This window comes from Phodopus roborovskii, unplaced genomic scaffold, assembly GCF_943737965.1.
Source record: "Phodopus roborovskii unplaced genomic scaffold, PHOROB, whole genome shotgun sequence".
NCBI classification, from domain to species: domain Eukaryota; kingdom Metazoa; phylum Chordata; class Mammalia; order Rodentia; family Cricetidae; genus Phodopus; species Phodopus roborovskii.
The window spans coordinates 3,537,501-3,562,073 of NW_026125397.1; the positions used below are offsets into that span (position 1 = coordinate 3,537,501).

At 41.1% G+C, this 24,573-nt stretch overlaps 1 protein-coding gene across 1 annotated transcript in view; it reads right to left on the bottom strand.

Moving 5' to 3' along the window:
* Positions 1-9,636, bottom strand: part of Pde7b (phosphodiesterase 7B) — a 292,866-nt gene extending 283,230 nt beyond the window's left edge. Inside the window, exon 1 of the mRNA XM_051175368.1 lies at positions 9,319-9,636. Within this exon, the coding sequence (XP_051031325.1) occupies positions 9,319-9,339 (21 nt within the window). The 5' untranslated portion in view covers positions 9,340-9,636. The remainder of the gene's footprint in view (positions 1-9,318) is intronic.
* Between the last annotated feature and the right edge of the window lie 14,937 nt (positions 9,637-24,573).

Here is a 24,573-nt window from a genome sequence, read left to right on the forward strand (position 1 = left end):
CAGTTGATAGGCTTACACATTTAATTCTTTCATTCTCTCACTCAACAAGTAAAAGCCTTTCCATCTCTTTTACACTTTTAGGAGACATACCATATACAACTTCATCTCAGAAACTGTAGGTAGGATAAGGTTAATGTGTACACAGTCACAGAACGAGAGTGACCCCCCCACTGAATCCTTCCTGAGCATCCTTGTACACCACTGTAGCCAACCACCCTACTGAAGTTTGAAGTGTCAACTTCTAAGGCATTACAAATGAAAGAATATTATTCCTCTTTGTTTTAGAACCTCCTGTGTGTAAATATAGTTAGGAGAATGTTTTAACATTTTTGAAAACAAATGCTCTTATGCTTTGTATAAATATTTTAAAAATGTTTTTCAAGTCATGCTTAGAGTGCATAGAGATGAATTGAAAACATGGAAGAACAATTAAGACTTGTCACCTGAGTGAAAGTGGAACCCTGGCTGCATTAACTGGAATTCTTTTCAGTTTCAATACCCTTGCTTTTGAAATGGGCCCAGCCAATCCTGCTTAACAAGAATGGCTTGACAATAAAGTGGCTTGCGTCATTTTTTGTTAAGAGTGAAGTGACTCATTACATATGAAAGCCTGGAATTAGAGGGCCCAAAAGTACCTTGCTACAAGTTACATTTCAGAGAAGCAAAAACCAAAAATGCTAAATACCTGGCCAAGAGGATCTATCAATCATTCTTGAATCCCGAACCTGAATTTGGAATTTTAGCTCACAAATTTGGGGCTCCTTAAGAAAACCAAATGGACTTTTATTTTCTCTTCCTCCTTTCCCTTTTCTCCCGCCCCCCCCACCACATAAACTTATTTTATTTTAAATTACATTTTGCCATTTACTTCAATAAATATACAAGGTGTTAAAGCTTTACACCAGAGAGGACAATATATGGTAATTCACTTTGATCTCCAAGTCACCTGCTGTCATGAATGAAGACATTAAAAGTTTTCCCCAGTGATGCTGGAGACCAAACCCAGAACCTCACAGCTGCTAGACCACTGCTGACCCCTGACCTCTCCTTTGTACCTTTCAAGTTTGAAAAGGCCTGAATCCTGTACTTCTCTCCCCTGAACATCAAGAGAGAGAGAGAGAGAGAGAGAGAGAGAGAGAGGCCAGTTGTTGTATTTATAAGCTTTTGAAACATCTTCCTAGCACAGTAATTTTTAATAGTTAGAAGAAAATACAGAAGAACCCCCTACTCTTATGACCCACGAGTGCCATTGCACAGACACCCACTCTTTTCTACAAATAAAAGACCTCAGGAAATAAGACTAAAACTGCTAGATATGTTCCATGATGAATAGCGTTTCCAAATTGAACTAAAAGGCAAACTGAAATTATGTTTTCATTTCTTTGAAAAAAATGAGAACACCAGTGTGAAGGACAGAGAAAGGTCACATTTCTACCACACCGGAAACAACTTTTTCTAGAGTTAGTGACATTTTCTAAATCGAGGCCTTCTTTAGACCTCCATATTGCTGGGGCATCTCCTCTCATGAGAATGTCGTCTACACTTGTCAATGACTGAGCTCTTTCTTCTCACTGGACACAGCTGGCAACTGACATAATGAGAAGGGGAAATGGAAAACCAAGAAATGCATAAATCGCATTGAAACAGATCCAGCATTAGTTGTCTGCATACCCATAACATGAACTTATTAATATAAATGATGTTTTCTAAATAACTTATATTATGGTATAGATGTATTTTAAAAGTTTGCCGAAAGATATATAGTTTCCTTCAAGGCAGTTTGAGAAAATTAAAAGCTTTCCATGTTTAACTAATTTGAAAAATGAAGCAAAACTGAACCAATTTAAAACAGGTAATTTAGCTGATATGTTCAAACCAGGAAAATATATAACATGTATTGGTTTAGCCAAAAGGTTTCCATGGACACCATGGCAAGCTGAAAGAAACTTGGGTCTTGACAAAGCTGCTCATTCTATACTGAAAAAAAATTCAAGTCTAGAGGGCTGATGGCGGCCCAAAGTTACTCAAGTTGGAACGTTGAGTTTTTAGTGTCTTCCTGCCCATTCTAGAACATTCTCTCTAACAGTTTCAAAAGTACATGAAATAAAATTAAAGCCAAATAAAAATCCTTTTTTTCTTCATCATCAAACTTTGTTTTCAGCGTCAAATACCATATAGGGTCACAAACATGACAGCAAAATGATTTCAGCTGTAAATACCATAAACTTATAGGGAAAAGGTGAACAACTCTATTGAATTTACAAAACCGAAGTTTCTCTCCTTTCTCTCCTTCTCTACATTTCAGGTTCTCCTTTTGGAAACATCCATTTTCTTTTTTAAATCTAGATTTCCAGAGATTTTTCTCTGAGAATGTGCCAGTGTTCTACATATTTATACAAATGTCAATATAGATTTTTCCCTAACTCAGTGCTTGTAATCACATTCCAGTCTCCACCTGGAGCCATGGAAACACACTCCTTATCCCTGACCATCTGTGGCCTGACATCCTGTACTGGACAGAGCAAGATTCAGAGTCCCAACTCTTAGTTGCTCTTTACATGGGTACACCAACTATTAGAAAGGAGAAAATTAAAGCAAATATTACTCTGAACATTATAAAAGGAAAACTCACCTCATTTTGTTTATCTTCCCCTTATAGATCAAAGAGAGAGAGGAGGAGATGGGGGAATCTTAAAGGGGAGGGAGAAAGAAGGGGAGGAAGGGAAGGAGGAGGCGAGGGAGGGAAAAAGGAAGAATGGGAGGTAGGAACTCCATGTGCTGGACAAAACTCTACTGGACTACTGGCTTCTGCTATCATTTTCATTCTCTGTACTGTATACAAATGTCAATGCAGATTGTTGTTGATAGGGTTTGGGATATTGAGGCCTTTACAGAATATCACTAAAATTTTCCCATGTTTTATAGATTTCTGTGTGTTGCCATGCTGATTTTAGGTTTCTTTGAAATGACAAACCTCCTCCTCCATGCTTCAGCTGTTAATTGTAAGCCCTTTCTTGTTAGAGATGCCAGCTGGTCCTAGCCACAGAGGATGAACCAGTGTCTGGATAAGGACAAGTGAACTACATCAAAGCCAACCAGAGGATGAAGCCGCCTGCCTGCACCAGGGCTCACAGCCTCACAGAAGATATGCAGCCAATAGACAACTCCTCAGAAGGGTTCATTTTCCCTTTGGGTTCCCCCAACTTTGTCACCAAAGTGTGCTCAGTTATTCTCTAAAAAACCCACAACTGGAGTAGAAGCCATGCCAAGGAAAGTAATATAGGAACTTTAGAATGACTGACATTTATGAAAAAGATGTTTGTCTTACACCATTGATGTCTTACCTACAGTAAACACATGCCATGTCCCTTTGTTACTTCAAGAAAAAATGATGGGCACTGCCATACAGGAGAGAAATATGGCAAAGAGAGGGAATGTTCCAGCAGAGTGAGAGTCTTTCTGGGAGAAATTCTCCAAACCCAAGGCTTGTGATTGCTTTTGCTTTTCATTGATAATGTGATTATCTTGGAGGTGGAATTATATGAACTTAAATAAGTAAGCGATGGTAAAGCATGAAGAGAAATGGTAAAAATCACAGATGGGAGAGGTGGAGGAACTCCGTCCATGCTAACGGTTCAATATGAATCTTGTCAGGAAAAATCACAGAACAGGAATAGGCAGCAAACAGACAGGGAAACCGAGGCCCACACAAGCTCATACAAGTGAACCCTGGAAGTTATGCAGCCACTGTGAGGAAGCTTCCAGATACTGAGGGCGATCCCCACAGCAAGGGTGTCACATTACATCAGCATTCAAGCCATCATGATTTCCAATCTCCTCATTTCTGCCAAATGGCTGCTGATATCCAGGGCTGCCCCCAACACTCTCAGAGGATTCTTCCTGTAATTTGAGGAATGGTGAAGAAAATCTCAATGTGAGTTTTATTCTCCATCTCAGTCTGGTGAATAAACTAAGGCAAAACTTGGGCTCTCCTCTTTTGTAGATTACCACTAAAAAAGAACAACAGTGTCTTGCCTTGACCACATTAGGTGCAGATATAAATTCATCTCTTGCAATCTAACTTGCATTCAGCTGTCTTTTTTTTTTTTGTTTTCTTCTTATTTTACATATTGATCCCTGTTCTCTCTCCTTTCCATTCCCATGCCCCCTGACCTGCTCCCATCCCATTCCCCACCCACTCCACAGGGAGGGTGATGCCTTCCAGGAGGGATCATCAAAATCTGTCAAGTCATTTGGAGTAGGGACTAGGCCTTCCCTCCTGCTTCTAGGTTAAGGGAGTATCCCTCCATGGGGAATGTGCTCCCAATGTCCTTTTGTGCACCAGGGATACATCCTGGTTCCGCTGTCAGAGGTCCCTTAGACTGCCCAGGCCTTCTAACTAAGACCCACGTTCAGGGGGTCTGAGATAGTCCAATGCTGGTTTCCAAGCTATCAGTCTGGGGTCCATGAGCTCCCCCTTGTTCAGGTCAGCTGTCTGTGGGTTTCTGTAGCCTGGTCTTGACCCTTTTGTTCATCACTCCTCTTTCTTTGCAATTGGATTTCAGGAGTTTGACTCAGTATTTAGCTGTGGGTGTCTGCTTCTGTTTCCATCAGCTACTAGATGAGGGCTTTATGATAGCATATGAGTTAGTTAACAATATCATTATCAGGGAAGGGCATTTAAGATAGCCTCTCCACTAATGCTCAGAATTCTCAATAGAAGAATCCAAAATGGCCGAAAGACACTTAAGAAAGTGCTCAACATCCTTAGCTATCAGGGAAATGCAAATCAAGACAACTTTTAGATACCATTTTCCTCCTGTCAGAATAAGTAAAATCAGAAACACCAGTGACAGTTTATGCTGTAGAGGATGTGGAGAGAAGGAAACACTCCTCCACTGCTGGTGGGAGTGCAAACATGTACAGCCATTTTGGAGATCAGTATGGTGGTTCCTCAGGAAAATGGGACCCAGCAATTACACTCTTAGGCATATACCCAAATGATCCACATCCATGCAATAAAGACATCTGTTCAACTATGTTCATAGCAGCATTATTTATAATAGCAAGAACCTGGAAGCAACCTAGATGCCCATCAACTGAAGAATGGATAAAGAAGATGTGGTGCATTTACACAATGGAGTACTACTCAGCAGACAAAAATAAATAAATAAATAAATAAACAAATAAATAAATAGAATCTTGAAATCCACAGGAAAATGGATAGAACTTGAAGAAACCATCCTGAGTGAGGGAACCCAGTCACAAGAAGAGGAACATGGTATGTACTCACTCATATATGGATTTTAGACAAAAGCAAAGGATTCCAGCCTATGATTCACACAGCCAGAGAAGCTAGGATACAAGGAGGAACCTAAGAAAATCATACAAGGTGCCCCACAGAAGGGGAAAGGGACAAGATCTCCTGAGCATATTGGAAACGCATTGGGGGGGGTATGAGTGGAGAGGGTGTTAGGAGAAAGAGAGGGGGAGAAGAGAACATGAGGGACCAGGAAGATGGAGTGGAGTCAGGGGATGAATAGATGAGAGCAAGAAAAGGGACATCATAATAGAGGGAGCTATCATTGGGTTTGAAGAGAAAACTGACTCTAGAGAAATGGCCACAGACCTAGACCTACAAGGATGACCCCAACTGTCTCTTCTATGTAGCTTTTCCTTTTTACTGTTTCTCTTCTAAATGTGTGTGTGTGTGAATGCCTATGGGGTATTGTATGCAAACATATATATGTGGGTGCACATGCCTGTGAATGTGTATGGATGGAGAAATCAGAGCTTGATTTCAAGTGTCTTCCTCCATTACTCTCCTCCTTGATTTGTTTGTTTGTTTGTTGTTTGTTTGTTTTTGTGAGACAGGGCCCTTCCTGAACCCAGAGCTTGCCTTTTCAGCTATTCGTCTAGCTAGCAAGCTCCCATGATCCCTCTGTCTCTGTCCTTTAAATGTTGTTAATAGAAGATACATGCTGCTATGTCTAGCTTTTACCTGGGTGTGAAGGATCTGAACTCAGGTCCTCAGGTTTGTTCAGCAAGTACTCTACCCACCAAGCCATCTTCTCAGCCCCAACCTACTTTTGCATCCACTTCAAGTTGAGAAATGTGAACAGCAGCAGTGGTTTCTTTTGGATATATATATATATGAATAAAAGTTTGACATTTTCACATTTAAGTATAGATGATTTAAAACAAGACAAAACAAACAAAAACAAAACCTCTGCTTGAAAGTAAAATCACCACAAAAATACTGGCCTACAGGGATGTTAGAAATAATCCTATCCAACAGTTCCTAATACAGATGAAGAAACTAAGGTCAAGAAGAACTGAGTGGCTTAGTGTCAATCAGTTAGCTGCTGCCTAACTGAGGGTATCCATCTGATCTCCAAGCCCATCCACTGATTTATTTATTTATTTATTTATTTTTCTTCAATTCACTCCATGCAATTTCTCTCTTAATTGCATGTTAACCTGTTTAAATAACCCTTGGGGTGGGGCTTTAAATGCCTTGATTTAACATTAATACATTGTCACATGTCCTTCTTGCTAGTCAAGGTTCTAAATTTATATAGGTTCTAAATGTATATAGACATTTAGTCATTCTGGGTCTCTACAGTTCCTTTTTGTTCTTTTCCTCAAATCTCAACATCACGCTCTTTAAAGTCTACTAAGAAACCAAAGAGGCAACAAATACGCCATGAATGAAAGCAAGGATGCTTAGAGGAGAAACAGGAATGAAACAGGGATGCCTGGAAAGGCCTGGTGCTGAGTGGCCAGGCCACTCTTCTGGGGAGAATGAAGTGTTCCCTGATGGCAAATGTTGGGGAAATAAGGGACCAGGTAAATCTTCAAAGGCACACATCTTTAACTCCAGCACTCAGGAGACAGGGGCACGTGAATCTCTATGAGTTTGAGGCCACCCTGGTCTACAGAGTAAGTTCCAGGACAGCCAAGGCTACAAAGAAACCCTGTCTTGAAAAACCAAAAGAAAAAAAAATAGCTGTTACCTAGATATTCTTGCATCTTCTCTGACCCTTAAATTTGACAGCTGTCTTTAACATAATGAAGCCCTTGTAGACATGGATTCGATTAACTTCTTGCTTAATAAATTCCTTCCAACAATATGCTCTGTGAATCAGCAAGCAGTTTTCCCTTGTGATTTGAGGTTGGCAAACAAGTTAGACCTTGGAAGAATAATTACCTGGCAGAGGCCTTTCCAGGTGGTACATTCCCACTAGGGGGAAGCTTGGTCATCTTACTTTTGTGTGTATGACATCCTTTTGGTGGAAAACAGCATGGACTGATGTTTGGAATGCCCTTGTCTTGATCATTGACAGTTTCCAGGTTATATTTTAAGCTGGACTTAACATTTCTCCTAGCAGTTAAAAAATTCCGGGTTTAAAATTACTTAGATAATTTACAATGTATGTTGGGTGAATTCTCAGCAAACATTTTAACTCAGCTTTTATTCAGCCCCAACAATGGGTGTCTTTGTGCTAACCACTGTGGAAGATGTTAAACGGTGTTGTGGTATCATTGTTTTCTTTAGACTGATGCCTGTCTCTGACACATTTGGATTTTTCCACCCTTGTCCTAAGTAACTTCATTCAAAAAATAGTTTCTCCAAGCAACTTTTGCTGAAGTACACTCTTGGCTGCTTTTGGCACATGCTCAGTCGAATGGGGTCCTCTGAAATCAGACAACTCAGTCAGGTAGAGACCCCTATCAAGAGGGTTTGGATTTGGGAGTTGTCGCTAGTTAACTTTGAACTTCTGCTCCTGATAAAAGGGACTTCATTTTACTAGAGCAAATGTCAATCAAGACAGAACCCCAGACACCCTTCTTTGTCTCACCAGCCAGTAATAGAAGATAAAGCAGAGGAAATGGAGGAGCTGCAGTGATGCCTTTGCAACACACAAAGTCCTTGTTTTCCCACTAGGCGCTGCAGAAAAGCGATTGTCCATTCATAGCACATCCTCTGCAGTTCAGAGCTAATATTTTTGCTGTTCTTAACTAGTACATTATGCAGTTAATTCTGTTAGCCTTTTCACGGGCACTATCTGTTTGAGCCTTGCTCACAGGGCTCCTGATATGACCCAGTTCTCGGGGTTGAGAACAGAAACTTTAAGGAGAACCACTTAGAAATTTTGGAGCAAGGGAACGGTTTCAGAAAATCCTGTCTTGTTTGTTATTGCATTCCTCTCAGATAAGGGAATCTACGTTAACTGTGCACTGTTTGAATTGCTTTTATACAAATTGAATGCTGGGCAGGACTGGTTCTCAGCAAGGTCCCCTTATACCCTCAATAATGGGTGGCTGGAAACATCAGCCCTGATTTTAGCTGTGTCCTCTGCAGCAGCTCCTGAGTTTACTGTGCACGAATGTGTATGCTTGGCTTGTTTCCTTTCTTGCAATGGTCTCTCTGGCCAGAGCACATGAAGAGCTGAAGTTTTAGGTAATTAATTAGTCCCCAGGCTCTATCACTTAAGTCTCTAATTAAATACCTGACTCTGCTTTCAACCGGTGCAGGAAGAGATAATTACTGAACCTTGCAGTGATAATAAAGTTTTATTTTCCTTTGTAAATAATAAGACTTAAATCATTGGTCACATAACTCAGTTCCTACATCTTCTCTGTTATCTTTGAGACTCAAAACAGGTTTTTGTTTTTTGTTTTCTGTTTTTAATAAAATGTAGCAAGATGAGAAAGTGGATTTTTCCCCCTCAACAATTCGCCCCCACCCATTTGCCTGTTTCCCCTCACCACCCCAGCTGTCCTTTCTGTACTACCACTGTCTTCATCCTGAGGTCCGCTAGTGACAAACACAACAAACTCAAGAGGAAAAAGCAACAAGAAACCAAGCAACCTGATTTTCTACTCCACTGGTTCACAACCCTTCACCAATATTTTCCGGCCCCGTCCTACCAAAAGTAAAAAATGACCCAATTCTAAAATTTACAATGGAGAAGAAATATTGCATGTACTTAAAAACCCGGGCGGGGGAGGGGGCTCCTCCGTGGGGGCTCAAAGTGCAGAGAATGCCCCCGAGACTATTGCTGGACCCTGCTAGACCCTGCTGCCCTCAAAGGGTTAATTCAGGGCAAGTGACAATGCTTAGTCAGTTCACTTAGAAAAAGGAAGGAAATTCAAAAGCTAGTTGCTGTAGGAACAATCATAGACAAGAAAAAAAAATATATATATACATATCGGTCCATTTTCAATAAAAACAAAACCCAAAACCCTGGCATCTCCCTGTGACTCTGTACTCTGAAGGAAAACGAACTTGCCGCTTAAATTTGTTGTACATACCTCAACCATTAAACAAGACATTTAACCATAGTGGCAGTTCTGTGACCTTTGAAAGCCGTGAAATCTCTGAGCGGTGTGGCTTGTTCATGAAGACTTGTGCTGCAGAATCCAGCAACTTCATCCAGGATTAGGAATTAATTATGTAAAATTTTTAAAAGAAAAAGAAAATATGTATTTAAAAAAAAGGGGGGGGGGAGGAAAGAAAGAAACGCCAAGGCAGTCAGAGAGCTCGAGAAAGAAGGGAGGTAGAGTGGTAAGGGCACCACTTTTCTCCCAGACAAGTGCTGGGACAGAGCCGAGCAAGGGAGCTGCAGTGCCCAGAGCTAGCGACTGGCCGGGTGAGCAGGCAGCCGGCCTGCGAGGCGGGGAGGTGCTGTCAGTTGCCACAGGCAAGGAAAACCAGAGACCAATCGGCTTCTGAGCCGGCAGCTTACTGGAGTACAGCCTTTTCTGTTTATGTTTCCTCCTTTCAGGAGTGACGTCAAAGGGTTTAGTTTTTCCTCTGCATGTGCTATTAATTTTAAAGTACTGTACTATGGGAGGAATGTGTGTGTGTGTGTGTGTGTGTGTGTGTGTGTGTGTGTGTGTGTGTGTGTGTTCCTGTGATTAGCTGGGGTGCACCACCCTCAAGAGAACCAGAGAAACATTTTCTATATTCAGAAACATTTTGTTGTTGTTGTTGTTGTTAACAATTTAAGTACCTTAGGGTTAGGTGTTGAAAATAATTTTTAAAAAGCAGAAACAAAACATGCTGAGCCAATCTATAGCAGAGAGCTTTCTGTTTTGCCATGTGTGAGTTATGTACTTATGCACACTTGACAGCTTGTTGCTTATTTCTGAGCTCGTTCATTTTTACCCTTACCTAAAATAATGAATTGTTAATAAATCTCTAGAGCTGTGGATGCAGAATAAGTTGGCAAAGCTTAATAGGTACACTGAGGAGTGGAATCCACGTGGCCCTGGACGCTGGTGGTCCCTGCTTCTCCCCCACCTTCCCACGGCTTCTGAGGCGAAGCCTTGAGATTGTTAAAACAGGGAGCTTCCACCTCATTCCCTGCAAAAGGCACTTAAGAGGCAGGGCTTCCACCAGCCCACGCAGGCATGCCTGGGGTAACCGCGTGTCCCTTCCTGAGCGTATGAAGGTACAGTTATTTAGGGACACCTCCTCTGTCAGGGCCCCCAGCTTATCCCCGTTTTTTTTTTTTTTTCCTTCCCACTCTTGAAGATCTCTGCAGTTCCCATCTGTTGTTTCTGCTTCCCCCGGGTCCTCCCCACCCCATACCCACTCTGGAGTCTGTGAGGAAAACCTATTTTTCATTTCCTCCTCTCTCTTCAGGTTTCATGTCCTTCCCTGCTAATCCCACCCTGATGACAGGCCTATAAAGGGAGCATGTGACTCATACTGTAGCATCAGATGTCCCGTTGGATCTGGGTGAAGATACTGTTTTGGGGGTAGACACAATATTTGAAAAGCCCTTGTTTATAAATGAGCATGATTCTTTTTGTTTGTTTTTTGTTTTGAGAAATAAGGTATTTATTCTTATGCTTGTAGGCACTAAGGGTTATGAGAACTGGGGGTTAGAGGCTCTAGTCCTGGAAATGAGGACACATAGTGAATCTAGTACTTTCTCCTACACAGTTTATGTTTGGAAGGGGAAGGGACAGGTGGTTAAAAAATAAATACAAACCCTGTATGGAAGCACAGCACTTGGAATCCTAGGACTTGGGAGGCTGAGGCAGGATGGGCACCAGTTCAATGTCACCCTGGGCTACGAAGAGAGATTAAGAATAAAAAACAAGCAAACAAAAAACCCAAAGCTTAAAAGAAATATATGGTTGTGGGTTGTGAGAAAGACTTTAAAGTAAGGTAGGAGCTAGAGCCCGTGAAGCTCATGGGTAGTGTGCTTGCTATTTTAAGTGTGATGATCTGGTAGGGCATTGCGATGACGCGACTCAGAGCAGAGGTCTAAATGTGGGCAAGAAGCAGATCACTTGTGTGTCTGCGTTCCAGCTCCATGCCTGGCATATTTCAAGACTAGGCAAGGGTGTTGGTTGGCTCTAGGAGAGTGAAGAAAGCGGGTGTGAGGGACTGGCTTCATAGAGGTATGCCTAGGACTGGATCAGGAAGAGTGGAAGCTGCATTCCAGAAGGGGAGTCCTGAGATAGACTTCTGAGCGTAAGCAAAAGCGTAGGGCCAGGAACGAGCCCTACTGTGCTTGGTATTGTAGCCTGAACTTAGATAAGAGCCATGCAGATGTGAGGGGTTCAGGTTCAGGAAGGGTTATGTGTTTGTACATAGAAATGGCACAGCTTGAAGACCTAAAGTACAAAAGGGTAATTAAAAACAACTCCTTCCCTGGGGATTGGCTTGAGCAAAATGTCACCATTTACTAATATAGGAAAGTTTGTGTGAAGAGTCCTTGTCCTCATGAAACTTGGATTCTACTGAGGAGACTAAGTCCTCTTAATGAATATGAAGTCATAGTTATATATTGTTGAGAAGATAGGAGACATAATAGGTCAGATAAGGGTGCGTGATCAATCAAGTGTCCCAGAAAGGTCTCAAAGCGAGGGGGTACTGGAGCTAAAACTTGAGGTTGCTAAAGGAAGAACAGTGACATAGCTCTCAGACAGGAGGAAAGGCATCACATGCAAAGGCTTAGACCAGTGAGTTGGCTGCTGGGGTATAGATGATGGCAATGGGACCAGCTAAGTCTTACAAGGCTTTTGAAGTCACTGTTAGGACTTTAGCATTACTCTAACTGAAAGGGGCTTTAAGTAGAGGGCTAAGATGGACTGATTAATTGTGATGTGGTCCTTTGCAGCAGCTATGTGAGGGTCAATATGGAAGAAAGGAGTCTAACAAAGAAACTGTGTGATAAGTCAAAGATTATGGTGGCATTACCCAGGATGCTTTTGTTGATGGAAATGATTAGAAGTGGTTGACTTCAGGCTACATTGTGACATTAGAGACAATAAGTTTGGTAAATGGATCGGATTACACACCTAAGGAAGGAATTTAGCAAGAAAATGCAATGGTTTCTCTAAAATTTAGGGTTTGATCAACTGGAAGAACAGAGCTAATACTAAAAGTCAGTGAGGGGAACAGATTTTGAAGTGAAGGTAAGGGTTTACTACCTTAGCTTTCCCAGTGTGATAGCTACATAGACGTATCAGATAGGCAGTTGACTAGATAAGCTTGGAGTTCTGGGTGAATTCTGGGCTGTCCCCGTAAATTTGAAAGTTGTTATTTACCCATAAAGCCACAGGAGTAGAGGTGAGTGCCAGTGAAGTGAGGTCAGAAGCAAAGATGTGGCTAGTCTGCTGTTAAGTCACCAAAAAGAAGTGACAAAACAAACTGAGGAGAAGGCACTGGAGGCCCCAGAAAAGCAGAGGGGGTGGTGATTTTGGAGGCCGATGAAATAGTACAATCATCAACAAGATAAAGTGAACGCTCAAAGAAAATAGAGAATTAACCCTGGAAATTAGCTTCATTTCTGTCTTTGAGAAAAGTGACTCTTGTCCAGTAAGGAAGATGGAAAAATGAAGGCAGAAGTGAGGACAGATTGCACGTTCCATTTATCATACCTGTGAGACACCCACATAGAAGGGTCTTATAGGCAGTTTATTTACAACTTTAGAGAAGCGAGGATAAAGAAATACTACTGAAAGTAAGGGGGAGAACGTGAGACTAATCAGGAAATGAGAATAGGCTCAAGGGCGGAGTGTTGAGATTCCCCCAGCGGTTGGTTACTGGGGACATAAGGCAGATCTGGGGCAAGGATATCAAGAAGCCACAGAGGCACTTGAACAGCCAAGATAATGGCTTCTCAGGTATCAAGCTCCACGTCAGTACATTAGACTGAATGGTGTCCCCTTGTCATCCAAATCAGTATGTTGAAGCTTTTGCCCTATTTTTTCTGTACTTGGATATAAAGTTTTTACAAAGACCATTAGAACTAAGTGAGCTTTAATCATAGAGCCCTGATCTGATAGGGCCAGTGGAAGGTCTTACAAGAAGATCGAAGAGTTAGTTTCATGAGGGTAGAAAGAGGCTGCTGTCTGCCAGTTTGGAAGAGTCTCCTCCAGGTATCAACTGCTGGCAATTTCCTCAGACTTCCATGACTTCCAGCCTTCAGAGCTATGAGGTAATAGGTTTCTGTTGTAAGCTAGCCAGCACATGGATCTTCCTATGGCACCTCGGACAAGCTAATGCTGCCAGTTATGGTGGTTAGTCTCTCTTTTTGTCTCAGGTCATCAATGTTGGCTGTCTACATTGATTTTCTGCTACATTTTCATTGGAAAAGCATTACTGATTTCGATATACCTACCCATGTTCCTTCTCTTTGACATGAATATGGCATCACTTATAACTGGAGAAAAATTTAAGGGTACACATAAAGATACATCTGCATTGATATTTATTAATAACTATTGGTATCTGTCTGACTTCACCAAACACAGTAATGTCAATGTTAAAGTTACCAAAGTTAAACCATGAAAGATTAGCTCTGTGAGCACCACGATTAAATACGGATTTTGGAATGTTTTTGGAATACACTATTTGAAATGACCACATCTTTTGCAATGTATTACTTATAAAAATAATCTAAAAGGAGTGACCTTACTTTAAGTCTTTTTCATTTCCTTTCTTAATCTTTTTCTGAAATAGCCCATAACTCATGACGCAGAGAAATGACTACCCTTCCATTTTTCTTCTTTTATAATTCAGCTGTGTATGCTCTCCATTGAGAGATTTAAAAACACAATTCTTCTCTTGCCACACTCCAAGATGATGGATTTCTCAGAGACCTTACAGATGTTAAATTCGTTCGGAAAACCTTTTTTGAGTATGTGTTGGTAGAAGAATCCAGTAGCATGTGCTCAGCACACTGTTGGGAGTATAGAGGCTGGCGGAATGTGGTCTTTGTCTTTGGAAGTCCTTTTCTTGGTGTCTAGTTTAACAGCGAGAAGAGGAAACAAGTGCCCCAAAGGAAGAAAAAAGACAACAAAAATTCAGGAAAGCAGAAGATTGTGTCTACCTGGGGAAAATCAGGGAAGACTTTGCAGAATGTGAGAGAGTTCCTTTGTCCTTGAGCAGGAAGACACCTGTTATCAGCAGGGACTGACTGGTAGGTTCATAATGATAGAAATACAGAAGAAGGAAAGGCAAAATGTGTTATGCCTCCACACATGACAGCTTAGTGAAATGATAAAAAGATAAAAAAAAAAAAAAAAAAGAATTTGAATGTTAACCACCAGGGAATAAGATTATTGTAGGCTCCAAAGTAGGAGTTTGAAGAGCTCATGGTCCCCAGTCTGACAGCTTGGAAACCAGCATAGGACTGACCCAGACTCCCTAAATGTGGTGTTAATTAGGAGGACTGGGCAGTCCATGGGACCATGGGATCAGTATTTATCCCTAGTATTCAAATGGAATTTGGGAGTCCATTCCACATAGAGGGATACTCTCAGCTTAGACACATGGGGGAAGACCTAGGCCCTGCTCCAAATGATGTGACAGACTTTGAAGAGTCCTCATGGAAGGCTTCACCCTCCCTGGGGAGCAGAAAGGAGATGGAATAGGGGTTGGTTGGGGGAACAGGGGAAGTCAGTAGGGTGCAGGAACTGGGATTGACATGTAAAACAAGCTTGTTTTAAATTTAAAGAAAAAAAACAAATTAGGGGTTTGAAGTTTCTATATTCTTATTAGCAAAATAGTCTTGTGATGGATAAAGACCTGCAATTATGTTACAAAAGAGTAAATAATTTCATAGGAGAAATTCTGGGATTAGGCATACTGTAGAGAAACCAACAGTAGCCTCTGATCTGAACAGTTTTATCCCTCTCAGTAGAGTCACAGTTGAGGAAAAAATCTGATGGATACATGAGAGAATATGAGGAGGAAAGGATGCCTGAGATGAGCAAAAGATGTTTTAGTAGAAGCAGAGGATGGTAGAGATGCAGAAAGATTTGTGGGTGAGATGCCAGCATGTAAAATCAAGGGCTCTTAGGTGAGGATGATGAGTCTTGTTTCTTCTGGAGACCAATGCAAGGTCATTTGCATAGAAGGATAGAAAATGAAGACAAGAATGGATAATTACAATGAAGTATGGCCATGTGTGAGCTCCAATCCATGTGGTTGGAGTCATTTAGGAGGAGAAGACACAGACACATAGAAGAATAAGACACAGATGATATGGAATGATAAGGACACAGATGATGTGGAAGGATGGAATCTTGACTGTACAAGATACCTTAAAACAGTTAGATTCCCGAGGACATAGAAAACTGAATCCTATTGAACTGAAGATAACCCACATCTTTTTTTTTTTCTTTTTTGTTTAGGAATCCTCTGGTGATTAAAAAACATCATTATTTTTGGGTTGTTTTCTTAAGTATTCAATAATAAACCATCATTTGGAAAAGATCAGTAGTTCAAATCTACAAAGCTTTCTTTGCAGCTCTACTGTTTGGCACAGCAGTCCACATGTAGCAGGCCATCAATATGTAGCTTAGTGATGACTGACCTGATGAATAAATGATGTTGATAGAGAATTGATGTGAAAATCAAACAAGTTATACAGAGAATGAAAGAAGATTCTAAAAATACGAAGCATCGCTCCAACAGTTCAGATATGTTGCTAGTCTGGATTATGTCCACTCAGACGAATGAAATCACATACTTTATTGAACAATGGTGACATAAACAAGGCAGGAGATGGTTGGAAGCTCAAGGACCTGTGTCCAGTCTCCATAACCCACATAGAAAGAGTTGGAGATGGTGGTGCATACACTTGTGATCCAGCACTAGGGAGGCAGAAACAGGTAGATTCCCTTGGGTTCACTGGTGCCATCTGTGAACTTATTAGCTTCTCCTCTGTCAGTGGCCTCTGATTTCAGAAGTACAGCACAATACACTGCTATCATCCTAAGGACACTGTTTCTACTGAGTCTCCCAGAAGTCACATGAGCTTCGGGTTCCCGGCTATAACCTACTTCACCTCCCTTATGTGAACAGTATTCCTTACCATCTCTTCCTCTGAATGTGCTCTTTGCTTTTTTCAATGAGCAAACCAACATACTGTTGAGCACCTTTTTCTCAGTTATTTCCTTTCCTTTCATGCTTTGCCTTATTGTATGTATGTATGCATGCATGTATGTATGCATCCATTTATCCATCCATTCATTCAACTATCTATGGTCACTAACCTACAAGGTTGCTATGTTTTTCTTATTCATTTTCTGCAAATCCTTTTTCTTGTTTATCATCCTTTATGATAAAGGCCTTAGGAAAATTTCATCTCCTATTTGACAATACTTTTTTAAAACAAAACCAGGATAAAATTAAAATTCTCAACTGGAACATTTTCTCATATGTTCAAATGTAATATTAGAGCCTTAAGAAAAGCCAGAATGCTAAAGGTTATAGAGACTCTTAACACAGAAATCAAGGATCCCATGATGGTGAACATCATGTATGATTTTGATCTTATTCTTTGTACTTCTGTAGTTCCCTATATAAGACAGATAATTAATTATTCAGTGCTTTCCCCAAACATGTTCTTACTGCTAATCCTAAACATAGCATCAGGTTGGATAGGTAGTCTTTTGTGTCTGCTGATAATATGTAACCTCACCATTCGTCTCCATGGATACCAATTTTTTGTGAATGAAAAAAAATCTGTAGGGGAAACTTCATTTTGTTCATTCTTTTGGCTCAAGTTCTTGCCTTTCTGCCTCCCCCATACATTTCTTATCCCAGGTTATAGATCACAAGAATAGTAGCATGCTAGGTGCAATAGAAAACCCTTGTATTTAGGACCATAGGAAGTTTTGTTTCTTGTTGACTGATCAGTGAACATCAAGTATAGAAATTGATGCTGCTGCAGGAAATGGGAAGGTAAAACCCTAAACCTATTTTTGACAAATTCTAAATTGAAATCCCACCCCCAAGAGACTCAGAAGCCTGGGATTCAGTGAGACCAGCAATGGAAATGTGTGCAAGGGAAATCCTAGAACGAGTTTATAAAGATAAATTGAAGTGAGCAGGTTTCACAGAGCTTCAGTCAGAGTACCTCATCTCAGGTTGGAACCTTAGCTTTGCGAATCCCTGTTCACTACATTGTGTTAGTTAAAATACCAGTAAATTTTTACTCTTGTTATTAAATAAGAAAACAATAAACAAAATGTAAAAGAGGCATGACATGGAGAGGCGTCTAACTAGTAAGAGAATTGGTGCAAGATGCAGGCTGCATTTCAGATAATACCTCCCAAAACTGGGTCCATTAAGGTGAAGCAAAGGAAAGCATTCTTGATGATATTACAAAAATTCAGAGCTTCCTTCCTGATTAATGCTTTATTAATGCTTTTGACTTGTGTGCCTTGTTTTAATGTTTATATAATGGTTTATATATTCTTGTTTTGACTATTTGCTCATTCTGAACCTAAGAAGGGGAGGTCCTAGACAGCCAGGTGAGGGATCAAGTAAGAAAACCTTATGCCAAGAAATGGAGAGGCAGGAGCAGGAAATCCAAGAGACTTGAAATTAAAGATGGCAAGCAGGTGAGGGTCCACAGAAACCATTAGGCTACTTAGACCTGTGACCCTGAACATGGTTGCAAATCTGTACCTTAGCCACCCTGGCCAGAGTAAAGTTAGCTGAGGATCCATGCCAGAAATCTGATGACTTTCCAGAAGGATCAGGCAGCCTCTGGAGATTCAGTGTTTCTTGGTGATTAGAGATTGTGCTAGGGCTAAGGGCAGAGTCCAATACTAACCAACTATTGCTTCAATAGCTGGGCTTTCTTCTTTTCTCTTAATAAAATACATACTAAGTTTGTGATGTTAAGAATTTTTCTCCATTAAAAAAGAAACTATCTCCACATTTAAAAAAAAATTATGCTACTCCCAGTGACAGATACCTCCAGGTAAGAATGGCTAAAAATTGCTCTCCTCCAGACAGCTGTCAGAATCAAGCTGCCTCCTACATTGCAGGGGTGGAAGAGGAGGAGCTAGGAGGAAATATTCGTGGCTCGTGACATCTTCTTTGACATTCTGAAGCAAGCCTAATGAGTAACTCGCTCCTCCCCTTTTTCTTCCAAGTTAGGCAAAAACAGAAGTTCAAGTGAGTGCCAGGCATGTCTGAGGGAGATAAAGACTTGTTTCTGATCCTCAGTTTAAAGTTGGGAAAACACTTTACTGAGAGGCAGAGAAACTTTACAGAACAAAATGGAAGAAGTCGTCACTCTGGATATATTCTGGCTTTAATAGTAACACACCTGCTAGGTGTAAAGGAACGGGCTGCTCCTTACCACAACGATGGAAATGTTCATTGAAAGAGAAGAGCTTTTGAATGGATAATATCAACTAATTATATCCTGGAAAATGTCTGTCAACTCACACAAGAACAATTCAAAGAAACACTTAGAAAAATAGACCAAGGCAAACAGCAAAATATTATTCACATCAGTGAGAACTTCAGACAATGTTCTTCACATTGAATAACAGCTCTTTCCAGTGGAGGGTGATGCCACAATTTTATCTGGCACCACCTGAATAGCATAATTTGTTCTATTACCTTTTCCCTACAAAGCTTAGTGTTCATACATCTCAGCTTTAAAGAGTCCAAGGAAGACCACTTTTTCTCTGGCTTTCACTCATTGCCCTTCACTCACTGATCTACCCTGCAATTCTCTCTAAAGATGGGAGGCAATTGAAAACTACTGGAGTAAATAAACAAGCTTCTGCTCTGAGGAATGTCACTTCTCACATATCTTTGTAAGCTTTATTGTTTCGTGTTAGGTTTAACAAATCTAGGTATTTAGACAAATTTGCATAGGCATATATAATATTACACGCCTAGTTTTTGTTTATGGTACTTAGACTGTGTGTGTGTTTACATATTATATGTATACATTGCATGTGCTGGAAATTTGTTATTGGGACATGTTCCATGTTCTTATTTTTCTATAGTCACCATAACAACTCTGTGACATAGTAGCAGCATTGCCTGCTCTCATAGTTGAGCCAACACAGTCCAAGAGACACCTAACCTATCCAAAATCGCCTGAGACTTCAGCTTGTATGCTGCCTCTTCCACACCCGATAGCTTTTTCCTCAATAAATCAGGTCTAAAGGTAGTTAAAACTCTTCATGCTTGAAGTGGCTGTCCCCAATTTATTATTTATTGAGTGTTCACTATGCCCAACATGCACTTGGAATACAAACAGAGCTCAAGATAAATTTCTACCCCCTTCCCATCCTGCCAGTGTCCTGGACCAACACAAGTCAGTGCTATAGTTTGGATGTAGACACTCTTCAAAATTCAAATGCTGTCAGTGTGATAGCATTAGGAGGCATGTCTTTAAAAACAGGCAGATCATGAGGACTTGTAAAATCCCTGTGAAAGCTTTGCTGGGCGTTTGGGAGTCCATCTTCCTACTGAGGTAATGAGGTAACAGCATTTGGAAGCAGAGAACAGTCCTCACCAGATGAGCAAAACAACCAGCATCTCCCTCTTGGCCTTGCAAGCCTAGGAACCACAGGAAAATAAATTTCTTCTCTTTATAAATTACCCCATTTGGGATATTTTCTTACAGTAGCACAACTAGATTATGATAATGCAACATTCTGAGGATAGGGGAGAGCACAAAGATGGTTCAAGTATTTCAACTATCATTTGAAGTAGTCACAAATCATGACTTACAACTAATGATGACTTTTCTCACATCAATAGAAATTAACCTTAGTAGTAAATAATATTTGTAGGAGCAGTGGTTACTAAGGTGTTTTTTTTTCTGTAGTAAAAAATATTGTTAAAATGAATTAACTTTTTTGAGAAAGCTTTGAAAACAAAGTTGGACTGGCATGTAGAAGTTTCTGCTCACAGCCACAAGTACATAGAAGCTGATGTATCAACTCCCTTCTTGGAATTGAGAGATAGACACTTAGGATTACTGAATTTGGAAGGATGATATCCTTTTTGATAAGCCTTCAATTCTCCATTAGACTAATGTAGACTAGTGGAAAATGAAGGATGAATATAATCTCCAGGAATGTTTTGATGGTTTGTAAAGGGAAGATGCTGTCAGAGATGTTAGTCTTCCAAAAGTTATCTTGTTATAGGAAACAATCAGCCAATCAATGTATCTTCTGGAGGTGCTTTTTTTTTTTCCTACCTTCCATCCAAGGTGAGGACAGGAAAGGAAAAGTGAGGTAACTGGTTCATTCCTTTGTAGGAGACTGCACAGCTCCTGCTGGTGGTCAAAGTGGCTAATACTTATCAGAAAGTAAATGCACACCTCACAACTGTCAGCCATCTGGGTTCTAGGTCACCAGTCTCTCAGGTAGTGCAGGTAGGAAAGCATCCTGAAAGAAATAGCTCTTGGGCCAGGTCCGGGAACCGAAGTTGAAGGAGAATTAGTTCCAGACTTTTACAAGGCCACCAGTTCAGAAGGCAATGTGCCAAGTTTCTAATTGTCAGGGTCCTGCCGACCTTTAAGAGTGCACACAAAGAAGACATTGTCCTAAATCAGATCTAGCACCAGAGAAGAGAGCACACAGCGGAGCTGTGGCAGAGTCGTGACCATGAGCCGCCTTTCTCCATTGTCCAAAAGGCCGTTTCTTCCTGGGTTTGAGAAATCTTTTGACCTGCTCAAGCCTGTCAAGCGTAAGTGATGGCATCTGATGAAATGTGTAATTCCCAGATGACCTCTCCCTGCTCCTTTGCAAACAGAGGGAATCGGTACAGGAATATTTCTAAGGGAGGCAGGGGAAGTGGCTCTCTTGATACAATGCTAGTTCTGAAGGCACAGGGACCCAAGTTTGATTCCTACTGCCCAAGTTAAGAGAAAGAAGCCAAACTGAAACAAAAGAACAAAACCATTGAGTGTTCTGGCCCAGCTGCCTTTTAGCCTAGTACTGGGAGATAGATGATGGCTTCCCTGGGGCTCACTGTCAGCCTAAGTAACTCTATTGGTGAGTCCCAGGCCATTAAGAGATATAGTCTTGAAAAAAGGCTTTTTAAGTTTTCATGATCTATTTTTCTAAACTTCAGTTTTTCTCAAAAGTATGCATTTTGCAATTAACAGAAAAGGAAAGTCTAGAAGGAATGAGTTAACTTCACCACGTCACATAAAACCATTATTATGAGTCTAAGAATATTAAGTATAATGCTTGTGGTTTATTGAGTGCTGAGGGCAGTGGTACAGTTTAATTGAGGATTTCCTGTGCTGTCTGGGACTGAGAATAAGGGCTTGTATTGTAACCTCCCTTCCCTTTTTTCCCTTTCCTCTGAAGCCTAATGTATCAATCAAATGAAATCAGTGTGATTAGGAAGCGACTAAAGGCAGAAGGGCTGGTTCCCTAGGTTGGTTTGTTTGTTTGTTTCCCAATACAAATTTAAGTGCTACTACAAAGCAAGTTTATCTATCCACTAGGATTAATTGAGTGTTTTCATTGTACTTTTAAGGAACTTAGATAATTTGAGACAAAGATGGCTTCAAATGCAAATGGATTTTCCCAGAATGAGCAAATGCTTTCCTTATGAATGATCACTCTTTTCTCCGAGGCCTGGAAACCAGGTGATTCCCAAGTATGCCATTTGTCTCTTTTCTGATGTGTGTTCTAGTTCCTACTTCAATGGGCAAGAACTGAGCATGGGAGCTCCTTGGCAGGGCTGGGAAGTAATATGCCTTTAATGGAAGCCTGGGAGAGAAGATGGGCCCAGGAGGCTCCCTCCCCTAAGCTTAGGAGAGCCTCAAATGAGCAGGTCACCAGAATCACTAAACCCAGAGCCACAATGTCAGGGCCTCTGGATGAAAGAAGACATACCCCACAGTGACAAACACACCACATAACCTAATTTCTGTGTTTGAACTCAATTTAAAAGCTCTTAAAAATAATAATGTATTTTTCTTTTTTTTTAAATTTTATATAACCAAATCCATTTAAATGAAAACAAACATTTATAGACAATATTTGGGAATTTGGGCGTCGTTCTTTCCAAACTACTTCCTGCTGTTAAGGGGCACTGTCATGGGGGATTCTAAGAAGATGCAGAAATCCTGGTTGTAGTCTGTCAGGCTGCTTTGTCCAGCTGTTATGAATGTAGGATCACCTGGTACTCTGTTTCAGGCGGTCTGGCTTGATCAAACCACATTAGTCTGGAAGGAATCCACATCTTTTCATTTTCTGTGGAAACAAAAATAGAAATCCTTTTCCCCAGTAACTTGTCCTTGAACTTAAATTTTGGAGTCAAAGCATATTTTTTAATTTAATTTATTATTTTACATATCGATCCTAGTTCCTTCTCCCTCCCTCCCTCCCTCCCTCCCTCCCTCCCTCTCTCTCTCTCTCTCCCTCCCTCCTTCCCTCACTTTTACCCTCTCTGCCCTCTCACATGCACCCTAACCATCCTCCCCTCCCATCCCCCCACACCAATTCCATATGTAGGGGAATGCCATCCAGCTGGGGTCATGTAGATCTGACAGGTCATGTGAAGTAGGGACTAGGGCTTCTCTCCTGTCTCTAGATTAAGGCAGTTATCCCTCCATGGGGGATGTGTTAGCAAGGTCCTTTTGTGCACCAGGGATACATCCTGGCTGAGGTCCCTTAGACTGCTCAGTCCTTCTGGCTGAGACCCATATTCAGGGGGACCTGAGTCAGTCCCATGCTGGCTTCCCAGCTATCAGTCTAGTGGCCATTAGCTCCTCCTTGTTCAGGTTAGCTGTCTCTATGTGTTTCTGCCGCCTGGTCTTGTCCTCTCCCTCTGCATCTGGGTTCTACTTCGACTCAGTGTTTATGTATGGGTGTTTGCTCCTGTTTCCAACAGGCATTAGATGAGGGCTCCATGGATAAGTTAGTTGTTGATCTCACTATCCGGGAAGGGCATTTATGGTAGCCTTTCCAAGGAAGCTCAAATTGTTAGTTGGCGGCAGTCTTGTAGTTCTCTAGACATTTCTTTGTGTTCAATTTTATCTTCAAACCAATATTGGCTCCCTCTTTTATGTCTCTCTCTCTCTCTCTCTCTCTCTCTCTCTCTCTCTCTTTCTCTCTCTCTCTCTCTCTCTCCTGTCTTCTATTCCTAACCAGGCTCAATCTTCCTGGTCGCACATGTATTTTTCATGCTGTTCTCTTTTGAATTTAGTTTACATAAGGTACTTATGAGTGTTGTAATTTAAGAAAAGCCGTACATGAGAGAATGATGCCATGTGACAGGATTTGGGCAGAGGGTTTTATGTTTTGTTTTGTTTTTATTAAGGAAAGGGATCATAGAAAGGGGGAAGGGAACTGGGAAGACAAGCCTTCAGAACAGGAGCTGAAGGAGAAAGGAGAAAGGAAAGAGGGGGAGACAGAAGAAAGAGGGGAGAAAGAGAGGGGAACCGACAGAGAGGGAGAGAACAGAGAGAGAGAGAGAGAGAGAGAGAGAGAGAGAGAGAGAGAGAGAATGGGAGGCGGGCATGGCCCTGTAGAAGTGAATACGCACAGGTGATGCTCTTGGTGGCTGCAGCTGAGGGCGTATCCTGTCAGAACCCCAAGGGCAGGCCAGTACAGATGCCTGAATACTAACAATGAGGCCTTTGGAAAATATGTTATTTTATTATTTATTAACATTACTCAGATAGTTTCTTTTCTCAAATCAGTATTAATAAACTTCTTTTCAAAACTTGAAATTCTTCTTCTCCTTCTTTTTCCTCTCTCTCTCACTCTCTCACTTTCAAGGAAGATTGCTTCCTTGAAATACTGTAATGTGGAAACAGTGTCATGGATTTTACAAACTGTGTGTGGCTAGCACTAATGTTAATAGACTGTGTAAAGCAAGCTAGTCAGTTAATGAGTAGTTCTGATCTGTGATGCCCACTGGTTCATTTTCATCCATAAAAATGGCCTTGAGTTCTTTGGGAGTAAGATTAAGAAGGAGGATTTGATCTCTTGCTTCTGCAGAGCTCTGAACTAAGTGTTATGTCTAAGCTCATTGAACATGTGAAGGAGGCACCCCGGCAAATGAGAAAGCAGGAATTGGAGGCTGGGGCGGGCTATGACAATCACACAAATCACATAGCTGTCTCATAAGCATCAGTGTAATGCCCTGAACTCAGTTGTAGATGGCCACAAAACTTGCGTCGCCACCCTCTTGCTGTAGCTCTTGTCTTCCTGCAGCGAGAGAAAACAAGATGGGCTTGCTCCAGAAGGTTCCTGCTGGATGAACTAAACTGAAAGCTGAATTTGCTTATCTGAGCATCAGCCCAGCTG